The 19,886-nt window shown below is 47.7% G+C and overlaps 1 protein-coding gene across 2 annotated transcripts; it reads right to left on the bottom strand.

Annotated features, from left to right (window-relative positions):
• Positions 1-5,692: 5,692 nt before the first annotated feature.
• Positions 5,693-19,624, bottom strand: LOC103545754 (CMRF35-like molecule 6). Of its 2 annotated transcripts, XM_070560070.1 has the most exons (7): positions 19,485-19,624; positions 14,886-14,996; positions 14,306-14,595; positions 10,835-11,666; positions 9,920-10,267; positions 8,060-8,174; positions 5,693-6,933 (listed from the first exon to the last, which is right to left on the bottom strand). In XM_070560070.1, exons 4-7 carry the CDS (start codon positions 10,893-10,895, stop codon positions 6,786-6,788), a joined length of 672 nt encoding a protein of 223 aa, XP_070416171.1. In that variant the 5' UTR covers positions 10,896-11,666; positions 14,306-14,595; positions 14,886-14,996; positions 19,485-19,624; the 3' UTR covers positions 5,693-6,785. The 2 variants fall into 2 exon arrangements, with proteins under 2 accessions (XP_070416171.1, XP_070416172.1); XM_070560071.1 differs by lacking the exons at positions 14,306-14,595; positions 14,886-14,996; positions 19,485-19,624 and having other exon boundaries at positions 10,835-11,977.
• Between the last annotated feature and the right edge of the window lie 262 nt (positions 19,625-19,886).

The raw sequence follows: 19,886 nt of genomic DNA, 5'->3' as shown, positions 1-19,886 counted from the left end.
CATGAAAAGCATTATGTAAAATCCATTACTTTTCATGACAAACTAGGAATAGAAGGGTATCTAGAAGCAAACATCCTTCAAATATTAAAACCAATGGCAATCCGTGAGAAGTCTTTCCCTTAAAAGCAGGAGGAGGATAAGAAGGCTCATAGTCACCACTTTGACTCAACGCTTTGGTTAGTCCACACAACACGACAAGAAAAGGAGGCAGAAGAAAGGAGAATGGGAAAGGAAGAAACACAATTCTAAATAGTTATAGATGAATTATTGTCCACATATACAACTGGGAAGAACTAGTCAGATTTTAGTAAAGTTGCTACGCATATACCAGGTCAACATAGAAATATTGCACATGCAAAGCACAGCTTCAAAATTTAATAAGAAAGATACCGCTTAAAATAATAACACTAAGATATCCAAAATTAAATTGAACAAATATGTAAACAATTCTTAGGGAGAAAATAATATGACATTATTAAAAGACATTAAAAATTTTTTTATTGTAGTGAAATACACACAACATAAAATTTACCATTTTGTGGGGCTGGCCCCGTGGCCGAGTGGTTCAGTTCGCGCACTCCGCTGCAGGCAGCCCAGTGTTTCGTTGGTTCGAATCCTGGGCACAGACATGGCACTGCTCATCAAACTACGCTGAGGCAGCGTCCCACACGCCACAACTAGAAGGACCCACAACGAAGAATATACAACTATGTACCGGGGGGCTTTGGGGAGAAAAAGGAAAAAACAAATCTTAAAAAAAAAAATTTACCGTTTTGAGTGTTCAGCTCAGTAGCGTTAAATAGATTCATAATGTTGTGCCACCGTCACTGCCACCCATCTCTCTAACTCTTTTCATCTTATAAAACTGATACTCTGTCCCAATTAAACAATAAACCCCCATGCCCCACCCCCACCCCCGGTAACCACCATTCTGCTTTCTGTCTCTGTGAATTTGACTGCTCTAGGCAGCTCATATAAGTGGAATCATACAGTATTTGTCTTTCTGTGACTGGCTTGTTTCGCTTAGCATAATGTCCTTGAAGTTCATCTCTGTTGTAGCATGTGTCAGGATTTGCTTCTTTTCTAAGGCTGAATAATAGTCCATTCTATGTATATACCACATTTTGCTTAGCCATATATCCGTTGATGGGCACTTGGGTTGCTTTCATATTTTAGCTATTGTGGATAATGCTGCTATGAATATGGTGTATAAATATCCCTTGGAGACCCTGCTTTCAATTTTTTGGGGTATATACTCAGAAATGGAATTGCTAGATCATATGGTAATTCTATTTTTAATTTTTTTGAGAAACTGTCATACTGTTTTCCAAGGCAGCTGTACCATTTTACCTTCCCACCAACAGTGCATAAGCTTTCCAATTTCTCCACATCCTTGACAATACCTGTTATTTTCTGTTTTTTTTCCTTTATTTTTTGGATAGTATCCATCCTGATGAGTGTGAGGTGGTATCTCATTGTATTTTCATTCGCATTTCCCTAATGATTAGTGACGTTGAGCATCTTTTCATGTTGTTGGCCATTCGTATATCTTCTTTGAGGAAACGTCTATTCAAGTCCTTTGCACATTTTTGAATTGGGTCATTTTGTTATTAAGTTTTGGGAGTTCTTTATATATTCTTGAAACTAATCCCTTATCAGACATAAGATTTGCAAATATTTTCTCCCATTCTGTGGGTTATCTTTTTACTCTGTTCATAGTATCTTTTGATGCACAAAATTTTTAAATCTTCATGCATCTAATTTGTCTATTTTTTCTTTCATTGCCTGTGCCTTTGGAGTCATATCCAAGAAGTCATCACAAAATCCAGTGTTGTGAAGCTTTTGCCCTATGTTTTCTTCTAAGAGTTTTAGAGCTTTAGGTCTTACATTGAGGTCTTTGATGTCTTTTGAGCTAGTTTTTGTATGTGCTGGTAGGTAAGAGTCCAACTTAATTGTTTTGCATGTGGATATCCAGTTTTTCCAGCACCATTTTTTGAAAGGATTGTCCTCTCCTCACTAAATGGTTTTGGCCCCCTTGTCAAAAATCATATATGCGGGGGCTGGCCCCTTGGCTGAGTGGTTAAGTTCACACAGTCCTCTTCAGCAGCTGAGGGTTCGCTGGCTTGGATCCTGGACGCAGACCTATGCACCACTCATCAAACCATGCTGTGGTGGCATCCCACAGAGAAGAAACTAGAATGACTTCCAACTAGGATACACAACTATGTGCTGGGGCTTTGGGGAGGAAAAAAAAAAGAAGAAGATTAGCAACAGATGTTAGCTCAGGGCCAATCTTCCTCAAGAAAAAAAAATCATATATGTGAAGATTTGTTTCTGGACTCTATTTTATTTCATCGATCTACACATCTGAATTTATGCCAACGTCACCCTCTTTTAATTACTGTAGCTTTGCAGTAAGTTTTGAAATCAGGAAAGTCCTGCAACTTTGTTCTTCTTTTTCATGATCATTTTGACTATTTGGGGTCCCTTGAGATTTCATATGAATTTTAAGGTGAGTTTTTCTATTTCTGCAAAAAATGTTGTTCAGATTTTGATAGAGATTGCATTGAATCTGTAGATCACTTTGGGTGGTATTGACATCTTAATAATATTCAGCCTTCCAATCCGTGAACATGGGATGCATTTCCATTTATTTATGTCTTCTTTAATTTCTTTCAGCAATAATTCACAGTTTTCACTGTACAAATCTTTCACCTCCTCAGTTAATTCCTAAGTATTATATTTCTTGATGCTATTGTCAATGGAATTGTTTTTGACAGTTTCCTTTTCAGATTGTTCATTGTTAGTGTATGGAAATGTAACTGATTTTTGTGTGTTAACTTTGCCTCCTGCTACTTTGCTGAATTCATTTATTAGTGCTAAAAGATTTTTGTGGAATTTCAGGGTTTTCTCTGTATAAGATAATATCATCTGCAAACAGAGATAATCTTACTGCTTCTATTCCAGTTTGGACGTGTTTTCTTTCTTTTTCTTGCCTAATTGTTCTAGGGAGGACTTCCAGGACTGTGTTGAATGGAAGTGACAAAAGTAGATATCTTACTTTGTTACTGATCTTAGAGGAAAAACTTTCCATTTCATCATTGAATATGATGTTTACTATGGATTTTTCAAATATAGCTTTTATTATTGTTGAGGTAGTTTCCTTCTATTCCTACCTTGCTCAGTGTTTTTACCACAAGAGGGTGTTGAATTTTGTCAAACGGTTTTTCTGCATCAGTTGAAATGACCATTTGAGGTTTTTTTCCTTCATTCTGTTAATGTAGTGATTGTTTTTAATGCAGTTGATCAATTTTTTGTATGTTGAGCCATCCTTGCATTCCAGGAATAAATCTCACTTGGTCATGGGGTATACTCCTTTTAATATGCTACTGAATTTGTCAGCACCTCCTAAATAGCTAAGATAAACATAGCCAATGGTTAGCATAGGTTAGCATAAGGGAAGCCATTTATAGAGGGGAACCATGTCAGGACTAAAAATGATACCAACTTTTCCTTGTTAGCAATGCTTTAGTTTGCACGTAGCCTGGATAAGCACACATCTGCTCGTGAGAAATATGCATGCTCTGCTATTTTCGTAGCCTTGGCTTATACCTAGACCCGCTCTATTCTGATAAGACAATAAATTGTTCTTTCAGCTTTTCTAGGTATGTAACGACCTTCAGGAAAACGCCCTCTGCTGGTATCTGTCACCAGTGACAAGAGAAAGGGATGCTCTGTAGCCTCAAGGACCACAACACCAGATGGTCAACATTCCAAGACCCTCCCTCGACCCCCCTTTGGGCCCATTTACCCTATATAATTGCTTCCAAATTTTGTGGTTTTAAGATGCTTCTTTAAAACGTTAGTCTGCCATCTTCCCCCTTGCTGGCAAGCTGTAATAAAAAGCCCCTTTCTCTCCTGCAAACTTGCCTCCTGACTGTTGGTGTGTCTTCCAGCGAGTAGAAGACCCCCTTTGGCGGTTACAAATTCAGTTTGTATTTATACATAGTACTTATATATAGTATTTATATATGGTATTTTTTGAGCATCTTTTTTGAGTATCCTTTTCTTGTAATGTCTTTGTCTGGCTTTGGTATCAGGCTAATGCAGGCCTTGTAGAATGAGTTAGGAAGTGTTCCCTCCTCTTCAGTTTTTTGTAAAAGTTTGGAAAGGAATGATACTAGTTCTTTAAATGTTTGGTAGAATTCACCAGTGAAGCCATCAGGTCCAGGGCTTTTATTTGTCAGGGCATTTTTGATTACTGATTCAATCTCCCTACTGGTTATAGGTCTTCGGTGCCCTCTTCTTTGTCTGCACCTCTGTGATCAGAACATAAATCTCCACCACTTGGAGCACAAGGTCCTTTTTGCCTTCCCTGGCCCCCATGACGTGTGTGCAGGTTGCTCCAGGAACATGCGCACAGCTGCTGCCATGTGGCTGGGGGTGGGGGATGGGTATTTGCTACTGTGCTAAGAGCTGAAATTGACTGAAATTAACTGTAATTTACCTCCGAGATTTCCTCTGGAAATTGTAAGCCTTCAATAGACTCTAGAGTTCAAATAGACTCCAGAGATCCAAAATAGTTACACCAGACAGATTGTGCCGTATGATTGTTGTCTGGACGTGTACACAGATTCCTAGTGCTTCCTACTCTGACATCTCCCCAGAATCCTCTTCACTAAGAGACATTTTAAAAGCTCAAAAATAATTGGAGTTATGTACCAGGTTTACGGATAGGGAAATTACCATAAAGATGACGTTGATACAATTGGATTCAAAGTTTCAACAGAGTTTTTGTGTCTTAGAACCATGACTGATTAATTCTAAAATTTATATGGAAGAGGAAATGGCCAATGTTTGCAAAGTTTACTGATATCAAAGAACAATGTGCAGTGATGTTCTACCAAACATCAAGACTTTTAATAAAGCTGTAATAGTTAAAACAGCGCTGTATCAGTCCAGAAATAAGCACTTAGACAAATAGAATAAAGACTCCCAAAAAAGGTCCAAGCATACACAGAAATCAATATATCTTAGGAGTCACATTACAGATCCGTGGGAAAATGTGGACAATGCTTGTCCATATGGAAGATGAGACTGATTACCATCTCAGCTTAGTAACAAAAAATCAATTAAAAATGGATCCAGAACTTGCTCATCAAAGGGAAACATTTTAGACTTTTAGATGAAATATAGAAGATTTAAAGAAATTTTGGAATTGTGAAATAATTTCTTAAACAAGTTACAAAAGTATAAATCATGAAGCAAAAGGTTGAATAATTTGCTATCTTATAATTAAAAAGCATTTTTCAAAAGACACCATAAAGCACAAACTAGGAAAAGATATTGCAATACATGTAACTAACAAGGGACTTGTAGAGAATTTATACAAATCAATAAGAAAAACAATATGAAATAGACTAGACTCGGGGCTGGCCCGGTGGCATTGTGGTTAAGTTAGCACACTCCACTTTGGTGGCCCAGGGTTTGCAGGTTTGGATCCCGGGCACAGAGCTACACACTGCTCATTAAGTCACGCAGTGAAAGCATCCCACATATAAAATAGAGGAAGATTAGCACAGACGTTAGCTCAGGGTCAATCTTCCTCACCAAATAAACAAAAACAAAACACCCCAAAATAAACAAGACTCTAGAACAAGCATTTCACAAAACAAGAAATCCAAATGACCAATAAAAGCAAAAAAGAGTTTTAATCTCATTAGTAGTCAGAGAAATTCAAATTAAAACAACGAGATATCATTTCACACCCATTAACTTGGCAAAATTTCAGACATCTGGGATTCAGAGCAGTGGGACTGCTGACGAGGGTGCAAACTGGTCCAGGATCTTCGGAAAATAGTTTGGAACTGCCTGGTAGAGCCGATTAAACACATGCAGTGAAAGTTAGCAATTTCTCTCCTAGAACTAGACTCTACAAAAAAGTTTTGAACATGTGCACCAGGACACAGGTTCCAGAGTGAATGTTCTCACCACCAAAAAGAAGTCGTAACTATGTGACATGATGGAGATGTTAGCTAACGCATCGTGGTATCAAATCCACACATTGTGCACCTTAAACTTACACAATGCTGTATGTTAGTTATATTTAAATAAAACTGAAAGAAAATAAAAATAAAGTAATCATGGGTATTGTTAAAACCATATGTATAGGGGCCATGACCGAGTGGTTAAGTTCACGCGCTCTGCTTCGGCAGCCCAGGGTTTGCTGGTTCAGATCCTGGGCTCGGACTTAGCACCGCTCATCAAGCCATGCTGAGGTGGCGTCCCTCATGCCACAAGTAGAAGGACCCACAACTAAAATATACAACTATGTACTGGGGGGCTTTGCAGAGAAGAAGGAAAAATAAAATCTAAAAAAAACCCACAGTCACAATTTATTAAAAAAAAATACGTATATGTACATACTCTGGAAATACTATGGCAAAACTGTGATGAAAACGAGAAGATGATGAATGTAAAATTCAGAGTTGGCTCCCTCAGAGGAGGAGCTTTGGACTTCAGAATTAATGATGTTTATTATTTAAGCTGTAGTAAGGTGGGCATGCAAGTATTGAAGGGTCTTCCTGGTTGAAAGAGTATGCATTTATTAGGTACGTTCTTTTGTGTGTATGATACATTGCAAGAAAAAAGTTTCAAAAAAGTTCACATAATCATGGTGTTCTCACAGAAACGTGGACAATGACACTGGATTTACTGGTCAGAAGGTCATTCCCATCCACCACAGAGGCTGTGTTCCTGGGCGGGGCGTCGATACCCAACAGGTGCTACTGGTTCTCACAATCAGGCTGACTCCGCCTCTGCCCACAGCCCCTCAGAGGTCTGTTCACCCAGAGGACAGCACTGAGCATGCTCAGGAGCAGGGGCACCTCCAGGAAGACCAGCAGCAGGAAGCGGACGCTGCTGAGCAGGGACCTGTGGGGGACACAGTGACAGACAGTGAGCCGCATCCTCAGGGGAGGCCCTGGTGCCCTCCCCTTCCCCCTATCCCTGTGTGCAGGTCCTGTGGCCACACAGTCCACATAAAGACCAGCCCTGGGCAGAGCAGCCCCACTTGAAAGACCACTGCCCCCGACTCTGTGCCTAATGATGGCTCTTGAAAATTAGGACAGTGGGCATAAGGAAGGTCATGGCTGTTAGAATGATGTGAGGGAGACCCAGGGACCCGGGTGGGACCTGGGCCCAGAAGAAGGATTTCTACCTGAGCCCTCCACATTTGGGGGCTATCCCACCTGTGGTCTCGTGATAAATAACAAGGTCATTTGTGTGAGATCTGCTCTCCGGCAAGCAGCATTTCCCACGAGGGAAGAGACTGTTTTATTCACAGTGAGCAGCTGGTACCTGCCCGGTGCCTCCAAGATGTCAGCCCTTAAAAGTCAGTGGCAGTTGATGGAACGAATGCATGACCCACCTCAGCTCCCACCTCCCTCTGAGGCCTGGGTTCTCCACAGGATGACACTTCTGACCAGGGCTCGGAGGGAGGCTGGGGAGAGAGCGCAGGGGCCGCCAATCCCCAGGACACCTGCCGCCTGCCTTGGCCTGGGCCGGGCTCTGGAGAGCTCCTTTTGCGGGATGTTTGCGCTGGGTCTTCTCTCTGCCTGGATCCCTATTTCTGCAGATGCCCACGTGCTTGGCTCCCCAAACCCTGCAGCTCTTCACTCAAATGTCCTCAAACCAGCGAGGCCCCTGATCGTTGCGTATTAAACAGCAATCCCCATCACCCCCACCCCACATGCTCTCCCCAAACCCATGGGACAGGTTTTCCCCGAGCGTTCATCATCAACTGGCATGTTTATATTGATTTATTCATTGTGTGACTCCCCCGAGAACACGACTTCTGTCGGAGCAGGCTCGTGTCTGTGTGGTCCGCTGCTGCATCTGCAGAAGAGCAGCCGGCACTTAGTATGCCCTTCACGATCAGGTGTGGAATTGGTAAATAAATGAGGGGCCCGCGGGAAGGGTGGCACGAATCCCTCTACCGCTCCCTCGCCTGGAGGAGAAGTCACCCAGGGGTCAAAGTCCGGGGACCCGGGCGCCTCACCGATGGTGTTGGCTGGGATCTGCAGTTTCTTGCCTTGTTGTGCTGGACCTGGTGGTTGCTGGCAGGGTCGTGGGAGGACCTGGGGTGCTTGTGAAGATCTTCGGGGTGGGGGCTGCTGTGGTGGGTAAGGGAGAAGCGTACATCAGGCCCCGTGTCCTCTCACTCACTCTCCCACTCTCTGTCACCTGTGTGTCTCTGACTCACACAGTTGAGGTCACTCAGACCACCTGGACAGATGGCCTGGGTCCAACATCCCTCATGGCCACCCCAGGGCCTGACCAGCACCATGGCCCCCTCTCCAGGCGCTCCCGGGCTAGGTGGGCCCTTTCAGGTGCAAGGTCATCCTGCTCACCAGGACACTTGAGAGTGTGGAGAGCACTTGGCTCCAGGTCACACCCCAGCCAGAGCCACACCTTTGTGCTTGCTGTCTACCCTGTCAGGGGACAGAGGGGGTGACATTACTCTGTAGAGATTGATCCAGGGCGATGGCAGAGCCAAGGCCCTCGGGCATGGCTGATGGCTGGAGCGAGGTCCAAAGAAACAAGGACATACAGCAGAGTCTGCCTGAACAGAGGGACCCCGAGTCGCTCAGGGCACTCAGCCAGGCCTACGGCCCCGGGTGGCCACTGGACAGTCTCCTCACGGGGAGGGAATGACCGGAAAGAAAGATCGAGAGAGACGTGCACCTGGATGACCCCATAGAAAGTGGCCTGTCCCAAAGCCAAGTGGACAAGCCTGTTTCTCTCACACACCCAGCTGTTCCAGTGGATTTTCAGTTGCTCATCTTAAACAGGAACCCGAAGGGGTAGGTGAGAGAAACTGCTCCCATAAGGGAAACCAGGACCCACTGGAGGGGACTCAGGAGCCAGAGACAAGGTCAGAACAAGAACCCAGGGGAAGCCACACACTCAGAGGCGGACCTGGGTCTGGTCTTCAGGAAACAAGGGCAGGGTTCTGTTAAAGAAGAACCAAAGTACACTTGGGGCCATAACGCCCGAGACCCCATTTTCTCACCCTTCTTCTCCTCTGCCTAGGGGGAGCGATTTCAGGGGTTTCTCTGGGGTTTCAGGGGTCTCTCTGTGGGTACAAAGTGCAATGGAAAGGAGGGGTCAGGATCAGCCTGGATGGACAGGGTGGTCACCAAAGTTCCTCTGAGAAGGGCCGCTCAGAGACAGACAGCCTGGAAAACATAGCCAAGGCCTGGCTCCTCACCAGATGGGACTGGGACAAGGGCACCCTGAGGTGCGGCTCCCTCAAGGGCCCTTGGGGTCCGGGGCTCTATCTTGGGCCCCTCTTGTGGCTGCTGCAGGCCCTCAGGACCGCGGCTGGGAGGCTGGTGTCTCGGGAACCAGCCACCACCTAGTGACATCCTCTTAGGGCCCAGGGTGATGGGCAGCTGTGAGTGAGAGGAGCAGATGCCCCAGGGGTCCTGTTCCCGTGGAGGGGACCAAGAGAGGGATGAAGGAGACACGCGGTCTCCTCCAGAGGGACCACGGCCTTTGTGAGGACAGGCAGGCAGCTTGTCCCTGGACTCAGGGCAGTTCCCCCTCCCAGGAAAGCTTCAGGCCTGAGAAGGTGTCAGGGTGCGGTACACAGAAGGGTCTAGAACAGCCAGAGGTGAGCATGTGCTTGTGTGCCTGTGCAGACAACATAACACACACACACATAAATACACACACATGCACACATGGACACATACATACTCACACACATGCATGCAGACACCCTGCGTCCTGTCTCTGACCCTTAACCTTGCCCAGCTCTTCTATCCAATGTCCCACATCTTTCCTGAGGGTCCGAGTGACCAGCCCTGGACTCAGGCAGCCCTGGTGCTGGTGTGAGGTTGGGGGGGGCACTCACCTGGCAACACAGACACCTCAACCTGGAAGGTGGAGTCACGTAAAACTCCTCCAGACCACCGTGTATCGATCCCACAGCAGTAAGTTCCTGTGTCAGCCTCTGTGAGGCTCTCCAAGGTCACGGTGAAGGTGAGGTTTGCGGGGTGGTCCCTGATGGACACGCGGCCACGGCTCGCTTCTCTCTCTGACTCTGTGGTCTCCACAATCTTCCTCCTCCACGGTGGCCACTTTGAGTTTTGGCACCAGTATTTTTTATGTTCTCTGTATTCCTCGTCATACCGACACTGCACACTCAGGGATCCCCCGATGGTGCCGGTCACGGTTCTGGGACCACTCAGAGACAGAGAGCCTGGAAAATACAGGCGAGTCCCAGCTCCTCAGTGGATGGGCCTGAGTCCAGGACTCCCTGGGGTGCAGGTCCCTCAAGGGTCCTCGGGGCCTGGAGGAGGCCGCGGCAGGAGACTGGAGCCTTTCCTCAGAGCCAGGAGAGGGGAAGAGGAGGGCGTAGCTCCCTCCTCACAGAGGTGGCACAGGGAGAGGGTGTCCATGGAGACAAGAAAGGCCAGCGTGGTAAACTGAGTGTGTGTGTGTGTGCATGCGTGCGTGCGTGCGTGTGTGTGATGCTCCAAGACATCCTTCCTGACTGTGACAATCGAGGTAATGACTATCACAGACACCCCCCTCACTAGCACTATTCTGTCCAGCACAGTGACCAAGACTCCCCTGCTTTATGCGCAGAATCCTCCTGGTCACTGCCGAGGCAGGTGCTGGCTCCTCCCAGAAGCTTCTCTGCCTCTCCCTCTTCCCTCCCACGTCCCCCTTCCCTCCCCTGGGGGCCACTTCTCAACCCACCTCCATCCTGCCCTTCCCCTCTCCCGCTCAAGGCAGACTCCTCCGCCCAGGCCCAGCCCCTCACCTGGGACAAGAAGAAAGAGCAGAGCTGAAGGCAGCCGCGCGGCCTGGTCCTTCAGGGTCATTTCTCCAGCACAAATGTCACCTGCAGCAGCGCAAGGCCCTTGGTGGGGACTGGGTTGAGCCTCCTCACAGAGGATCTAATCTCTGTGTTACCACTTCTGCATTTCCGGGCCCCTCTGCTTCCTTGTCCGGCCCTGAGTCAGGTCTGATGTTGGAGCCGGTCAGGGTGCAGGAAGCTCAGGGAGAGAATCTGCATGGGCTGTGCAGAGCCCCCAGACCCGGTGCCCCTGGCTTCTCCCAGTCCCGGTGACTGGACAGGGCCAGGGCCAGGTCCTGGACTCGGTTGCAGCCGCTGCTCCTCTGCACAGCAGTTCTGCGCTGCTCCTCCTCTCTCACTGTTTCACACACGCTCCCACCCAGCGGAGCCAAGCGGGCACATTTCCTCCTCAGCAGGTGTCCTCGCCTCTGTGATACGTCACTTCCTTGTGGTCAGGATGTACAATCCTGGGAGCGGAGGCCAGACCCCTCCCTCCTCTCTGGCCTTGGTGGTGACCAAAGAGGTACTTTGACCCCCTCAACCTGCAGCTCCAGGCACCCATGGAGAGCTCTGCCCCCGTGGGACCCCAGCTTTTCCTCTGGTCACACAAGTTGGCACTGTGACCTCAAACACTTTCAGAGGTCCTCGCTTGGTTCTGGGTTCCTAACCAGGGCACAAACCCCTCAGGCTGCGGCTTCCTTCCTTGTGTGCTTCCTTGTTCCCCAACATATGGTGGAGCAGCCGTTATCAACCCTCCAGTACTTCACTTTTTACTCTTCTTTGAAAGTCCACTCCACTGTGAGATTCAGGACAGAATATTGAGAAAGGGTTCAGAGGGTGAAGATGCTGATGGGAAGTTGGGGAGCATGTGAGGCTGAGACTGATCCCTCCTCTCTATCCAATGGCAGAGAGGGTGGTCATATAACAAGAGGGCAGTCTCCCCAAAGGTGCTGGCAGTTCGTGTCTCTTTTGGGTTCACAGTGATGACCAGGGGCCTCTTCAAGGTGGAGAGTGGGGGACGATCCTTCCCAGGAGGTGGGGAGGCAGATCTGACCCAACTTAGAATGCCTTGTTCTCATGACCTGATGGGTTTAGGGTCAGTTTACCCTGGAAATGGTAGGGTGATGGGTCAAGGTGCAGGACCCATTTAGCGTCTCTCCCAATGATGCCATTTTCTCAACCTTGTCATACACAAACCAGGTCTATCAATTTCCCCCTAAACACTGTCTCCCAGATTTGTGCCTCTCTCACACTATCTTATCATGATCAAAGGCAATGATATTCCTAGCACAGTTGTAGCGCAAATGCTGTGATCCAGATTCTCTCCATCACTCCCCATCTATCCTGACTCTAACTCTCCAATCTGCCTCCTCCTCCTTTTCCCCCGAAGTTACCAAGGACCTCTCTCCTCTCAACACTCCAGTGACATCCCTCTTCTTCCCAAGCCCCTCATGCCCTCTCCTTTCTCTTCTCCAATCATCAGGAAGGGACAGCTTTAACCGACGTCAGTAGTCGTTAATGTCACTCCTTGCTCCCCGCTCTTCAAATGAAACCCACTCTCCTTGCTTGGCCTGCATGGCCTGAGCAGACCTGACCACTGCTTCGTTCTGTAGCTTCCTCTTGCTCCCTCCACCCCAGTGTGGTCCTATGTTCCAGCCAAAGTGCTCGACCCTCCCCAGGCTTTAGCATTTGCTGCTCCCTGGACCCCTCCCCCAGCTCTTCTCACTGCCTGCCCCTTCTTGTCCTCTTGGTTTCACCTTGGATGTAACTTCCTCAGAAAGGCTCCCTGATCACCCTTCCTAGGGGTCACACTACCTGTCCTGCTCACTGATCCCTGTTTATTTTCTCCATATTTCTTCAAACACTGTTACTATGTTTTCTTTTGGTGGTTTCTATACATCTCCCCCTCCAGGATATAGCTGACATCATAGTGGCGTTTTGGGTCTATTTTATTCATCAAGGGACGACCCAGTGCCCAACTGCACTGTGTAACCAATGGTTGCTGAACGAGTGACTGAGTGATTGTGTGAAGAAAGATTGAACTGGCTGCAGAGACTGGCCCTAGGCAAGTGCAGTACAACCACATTAGAGATCTATCATTGTGTAACAAATTCCCCCAAGATTTAGCGGCTGAAAACAATGAACATTTAGTATCTCACACTTCGTGAGAGTCATGAGTCTGAGCTTGGCTTATCTGGGTGGTTGTGGCTCAGGGTGTCTCCTTCATGAAGGTGCAGTCATGATGTTGGCCAGGGCTGCAGTCATCCGAAGGCTAGACTGGGGCTGGAGGATCTATTTCCAAGATGGCGCACTCACACAGCTGTTGGCAGAAGGCCTCAGCTCCTTGCTCAATAGCTACTTGAGTGTCTTCATGACATGGCAACTAGCTTCTCCCAGAATGAGTGATCCAAGAGAGAGCAAGGCACAATATCTTTTGTGACCTACCCTTGGAAGTCGTATGCCACTGCTTCTGCCATATCTGTGGGTCACATAGACCCATCCTGATATGATGTGGAAGGGGCCTACAGAAGGGCATGAATGTCTGATCTGGGTGGTGGCTATGCAAACATATTCACTTCCTAAAATTTCACTGAGCTGTGTGTTTATATTCTGTATAATTTTCTGCTTGTATGTTATACCTCAGTAAAAGAATTTAAACAACAAAAACCAAAATATAAAATTATATATCTCTGGAAGTTTTCTTGATTTTCTTTTTTTTTTTTTGGTTATTGTTTATAGGTCTCTTTTCACATAGCAAAGAGCTTATGTATATTAATCTCTCCTCCTCCCAACGGCCTCGCAAACGGATCAGAGAGGAAATGAACTAACCAGGAATACACTGTAAGTGACAGTGTCTAGATCTGAACCCAGATTTCTTCAAAGAGTAGTCAATGGCCAGCACAAGGGAGAAGCCCAGGCTTCAGACCCAGAATACAGAATGAGAGGTTTGCTAGGCACTTGGTGGCCATGGTAACCCGAATTGAGAAACTCAACAGCCAGCGACAGTTTCCTGAGTCTGCTCCGCCCACCACTCTCTCTCCCTTCTGCCTCACTTCCCCAGCGCATCTTCCTTTTCAGAAAACACTTCTTGAACTAAAGGTAGTTTCTGCCAGCTCCTGGCTGTGCTAATAGGTTGGAAGATCCAACAGGGGGACAATGGAAGAGCAACAGTAATTTGGGAATACGCATTTGGCTTTAGGTTTGAGTACGTGTTGTGATGGCTAATTTTGTGTGTCAATTGACCGGCCATGGGGTGCCCAGATTACAGGCTATTTCTGCGTGTGCCTGTGAGGGTGTGTGCAGATGGGATTCGCATTTGAATGAGTGGACTCAGTAAGCAGATAGCCCTCCCCAGTGTAGGTGGGCATCATCCAATCCGTGGAGGGCCTGAAAAGAACACAAGCGACAGTGACTGGTGAGGAAGGAGGAACTCACCTCTTCCTGCCTGATTGTTTCAGCCGGGACAGGGATCTTTTCCTGCCCCCGGCACTCCTGGTTCTTAGACCTTCAGACTTGGACTGAATGACGCCGTTGGCTTTCTTGGGTCTCCGGCTTGCAGACAGCAGAGGTGGTATTCCTCAGCCTCCAGAGTTGTATGAGTCAATTTCTTATAATAAATCTCTTCATATACAGATACTTCCTGTTCCTTCTGTTTCTCTAGAATACGCTGACTAATAGACATGTGTGTTTGACTCTACGTGAATTCACTTCTTCAATTCTTAAGCCTGCACACAAGGACCAAACTCAGGAATGTCCATGTGAAGACAACACAGGAAGACCCCAAACCTCACCAGCTCGACCCTCCTCTCGCCTGTCTTCCCACAGACATTTCCCAGAGTTGATGAAATGTTTGTGTTCCAAGGGGCTGCTCTAGAGAACATAGAGGAAAAGGCCTAGGAAGTCAATAAGCTGAGCATTAAATAGCGTGGGAGCCTTCCGTGGAATGAACTGGGTCTCCCATTCACAAGGGAAAAAAGAATTAAGCAAAGAAAAAGTTAAAGCAGAATGTTATTGCCTTTCTGTGGGTTGGAATCAGAAGGATCTGCTTCATTCTTCTCTGGCTTCCAGGGTCTCTCTGAGGTCCAGAGGTGCCTCAGTCACTTTCATTTTTCGAAGCACTCAGCATCTTGAAAAAAGAGATGTCAAACTAGGGTTACAAAAATGGTGATATATTTTAAACTTGTAAAGTTCACAAATCAACTTTTTGATCCACAAATGACCATAAAGTGTAATTAATTGGGTTATGAAAATGATTATTGGGTCAAAAATTTAATTTGCGTGATTTAGTAGGAATAAAACATATCTACAAACACGTAGGAGAAACATTTCTGTCAACACAGCCCTGTGGTTGTATAGATAATTTGACTGAGAGACAATGTTTAAGACCCATTTTGAGGCCTTTCACGGGCTGCTAGGCCAGGGCCAAACCACAGGTCTCTCCCGCAGCCCCTCCGCCTGTCCATCTCTCTTGGCCCCTCCACCTCTGTCTCCTTGCTTCTCATCCTCATGGCTTTCTGCAGTCCTTTCTGGGCACTGATCACAGTTAGTCCTTTGAAGGGCTGCTTCCCTTGTTCACGGGCACCAAGAGGCAGCATTGACTACTGTCACTACACCAAGTTCCAAGCTGGCCGAACACGTTCAGTAGGGGGCCTTGGGGAGCACTGGGTCTCTCCCAGGGAGTAAGAAATCCAGAAGAGTGGTGTGGGTGCTGCTTCTCAATACTTCTGGAGGCTTGGGCTGGAACGAGTTGTGTCCTCCGCGTTCCTGCCTGGCTCTATCCTCTCCCTGGGGCACGGGTCTTCATGGCCTAGATCTACTCCAGTCTGAGCTGCCCACTGGGCTCCAGACCCCTGGTTGCACTTTGAGCCCCTGAACGTCTGATTCCAGGTCTGGCTGGCCCCAAGGCAGGCAAGGTGATCCCTACTCACTAGCTCAGGCTGATGAGCGGGCTGGGGCTGGGGAGGGGACCAGGCTGTAGGACGCAGCCTGGAGAGGAAAGGCTGCCAGGATAGAATGGATCTAGGCCTAATACTTGCATTGGCCAGGATCAGGATATTCGAATCAGCCAGGAGGGACCCAGCAGCTGAAAGTCATCTGGTTAGAGAGGAATTCTTGGAAGTCCTTGAAGTCATCCTTGGTGAAGCTGTGCCAGTGGCCTCTAGCGCCATCTGTTGGTGGATTGAAGAACTGCCACAAGATGTTCTGGTGGTTAATTTGGTTCCTACAACATGAGGGTGAGAAATAGAAAAGCTTCTGTCCTTGAGTATCAGTTCATATCATTGAACGCTCCAGATCCCTCAAGACAGAGTGCTGGATCTCCAGGAAAGGCTCTAGCTCCTTGGAAAAAGTCTTGAGTGAGATATATTCCAGCTCAGGTTTGATGTCCTTTTTTGGGCAGGAGTAGGGAGCTTTGCAAGAACAAAAATAGAAACAAGGCAGATCCTGCAGGCATGTGCCACCCAAGGAGGGGGGCCTAAGAACACTGGGGCAGAGACTCGGGGTCACTGGGCATGCAGGAGGTGAGGCCCTGGGGAACCGACAGTGCCCAGTTGGCTTGGCTGAGCGAGCAGCTCTGAGAGGTGACAGTCCGGCTGGGACTTCTCAGGGTGTTGGTTTGCTCCCTGTCTGGGGCACAACCGGTTCTGGAGCTGGGGCAATGCTGAGTCTGCAGGTAATTTGGGGGGACCCAGGTACGGAACTGAGAAGGCACAGATGGGACAGTGGGGCTCCTCCTCCTCTCTTGCTTGCCCCCAGATACAGATATCCATGGTAAGGGTCTGGGCTTACCCCCCACCAGCAAGCCTCTGACTGACATGTGGCTTGGACATGAGAGAAGGGTCCCAACAAGCAAAATGCATCTCCACACAAGCTTCCAACTCTAAGAAAGCAAGAGGGTCCACTTTTACGGAGAGAGTGTTTCTGATGTTGGATTACTTGGAGGAAAAAACACAGCTGTGAAGAGGGCTTGGTTAGGACAGTAGGGAGAGAAGCATTTCCTTGGGTAAATGCTCGGGTAAAGCTCCCCAAATACATGTGACAAATCCATTTAGACATAAGCTAGAAGACGTTAGAGGAGGCAGTTTCGAATGGAGGGGGCACTTGTGGCGGACGCAGTCAAAGAGTTTTAAGCAGAAACTAATCATGGCCCAAGAAATGGGTCAGAGGCCTAAAATAGGATTAGGGATCTACCTGGGTGGCTAGTCTTGACTCCTAGTTTACAGCATGCATCTTCTAGGAGAAACAGGGAGTATCAACAGAGAGATGCCGTCGTAACGAAGTCCACCTCAGAGCGCCCGGGAGCCCGTGCTCCCCCGTGCACTGTCACGCTCAGCCTATGCCGGCCCGCGTCTTTGCCATCTGTGTGTCCCGGTGGGTGAAATGTCTGTTCATACCTTTCGCTCGTTTTCTAATTGGCTTGTTTAATTTTTTCCTGTAGAAATTTGAGAGTTCTTTATGTATTTGAAATACTAACACTTTATCAGATTTGTAGTTTACAAATATTTACTCCCAGACTGTAATTTGTCTTCTCATTTTTATCACAGAGTCTTTTTCAGGCAAAAGTTATGACTTTTTTCCCTTTTTTGGATCATGCTTTTGGTGTCAAGTCTAAGAACTATTTGCTTAGCCTCAAATCCCAAGTTTTATGTCTTATATTTACATCCATGATTCACTTTGAGTCAATTTTTCCATGAGGTGTGAGGTTTAGGTTAAGATTTAAGTGTTTCTTTGCCTACAGATGCTCAATGCCTCCGGCGCCATTTGCTGGAGAGGACGATCCTTCATCCATTGAATTGGTTTTGCCATTTTTGTCAAAATTCTGTTGGGCACACGTTTGTGGGTCTGTTTCTGGGTTTCCTATTCTGTTTCATTGATTTATGTGTCTGTCCCCTAACAACACCACATATCTTGGTAACTGACACTATAAGCAGGCTCAGTACAGAGTAGAGTGGCTCCTCCACTTTCTTCTTTTTTCAAGATTGTTTTGGCTGTCTAGGGCCTGTGTCTTTCCATATAGATTTTAGAATAATCTCGTCTGTGTCCACATAGACATCTTGATTTTGAGAAGACTTGCATTAAACTTTCAGGTCGATTTGGGAAGAATTGATATCTATTTATTTGTCTTTGATTTCTGTCATCAGCGTTTTGTAATTTTCAGCATACATATCCCATATGTATTTTATTAAGTTTATACCTAAATATTTCGTTTTCTTTGGAGTAATTGTGAATGAAGAAACGAAGAAGCTTTGAGTTGAAAAGCCACACCTAGAGGAACTCAGGAGGCGAGGTCACGGAGGAGCAGGCCCCTGCTTGGAGTCTCCTGGCCGGTGTGCTGTGCGTGGCGCTCTCTGCTAGGGAATTAGGAGTTCCGGGTGCCCATGGCATGCTCTCCCCGGTTCTCCACAGCCAACCACCAGGCACTTGCTGGTTCTGGCTGCACACAGAAGAGGTCACTCAGGGAAGGGGCTGCAAGGGGCCTGCGACCAATGTCTACCTGCACCACCCCAGGCACCTGGAGCAGCGGGGCCTCTTTCCTCGCCTCTGTCCCAAACCCCCAGACTAGACCCTAACGGTCAGCCCCAGCCCCATTCCAGTAAGCACGTCAGGGCATCTCCTCCTGCTGTGCCCAAGGTGTGTGTGTGGGGGTGGGGGTGGTGGTGGTGCTTAAAAGCTGATAGAAAGAGCAGGTAGAGTTTCCAGCCACCACCCCGAGCCAGGGCAGCCACCGGCTGCCCCTCTCCTGGCAGAAGATCCGGATAATTTGCACCAGGGAGAGGTTGGTCCTGAGACCTCAGGGCCACCAGACCCAGATGATGGCTGGGGTGAGTTTTCATGGGTTGGAAAACAGGAGGCTAAAAGTTTTGTGTGCACACTGAGAGGGGAGCAGACCCAGACACGGCAGCCAGCAGGAGGTGGGAGAATCCTCACGGGGATGGCAATGGTGACAGACACGTGGAGACCCCCCCACTCCCAGTGCACACACACCGACAAGCCCTTCCCAGGCTGTAGAGAGTCCAATCGGTTTCTAAGTGGGGAAGCCCCCAACGTGAAAGGAAACCAACACCAACAGAAGAAAGGAACTCAGAGGAAGATGACAGTGAGAGAAGCGGAGGAAAACGTTTTAAAACATTTCATTTCCTTAGCTGGATAAGATCAATTATTGATTTCATGAAACAATAGGATTTAATTTAAGAAAAAAAGAACATCAGAGAAGAACAGAATTTGGAGATTAAAATATGATAGGAAGATGCCCGTGACCCACTTCCATCTTTTTACAGATTGAGGTTTAGGGGCTTGGCAAGGTGCCCTCCTGACTGGTAAGAGTTTGCGGGGATGGTGGGAAGGGGAGGAGGGGAAGGCCGAGGCCTTCACAGGTGCTGGGGCATAGGCATGGATCATAGATCAATGTGCGGAGGAACAGAGGCACGCTCACGCACCCATGCCTTGCACATGTGCTCACACACACACATACACCCATGCATGCACTTACACACACACACGAGCAGTCTGTCCGAGTCACTGACACCGATATGGCCCCCCTCCACTGGCCTCTGAGGTTGGCAGGTGTCTGCTTCAGCCTGGGACAGGCCTGGTGCTGAGCAAGAGAGGGTCTCACCTGGGGATACTGACACTGTGACATGGAAAATGGGATCGGTCAGGAAGATCAATTCCTCTGCCCACAGTGATGTTCAATCCCACACCTGTATTGTTCTGAGTCTCCTGCCGTGGGGTTCGCCATGGTCCCCTGTGAAGGTGAGGTCCTCCAGGTGGTCTCTGATGGACACACAGCGGCTCCTTGGGTCCGTCTTTGGTCTTTTTGTTGCCACAATCGTCTTCCACAGCAGCCCCCATGGGTTTCTGCACCCGTGTGGAATATTTGCTGTTTGCCTAGAATTCTTCCTCATACTGATGCTGCTCACACAGGGGGCCCCCGATGCCCATCACAGTGCCAAAGAGTCCATCTCAGAGTCAAAGAGCCTGAAAAAGACAGCCCAAGTCCCAGCTCCTCACCAGAAGG

Source organism: Equus przewalskii, chromosome 10, assembly GCF_037783145.1.
Source record: "Equus przewalskii isolate Varuska chromosome 10, EquPr2, whole genome shotgun sequence".
NCBI classification, from domain to species: domain Eukaryota; kingdom Metazoa; phylum Chordata; class Mammalia; order Perissodactyla; family Equidae; genus Equus; species Equus przewalskii.
This window is presented reverse-complemented; position numbering and strand designations above follow the sequence as displayed.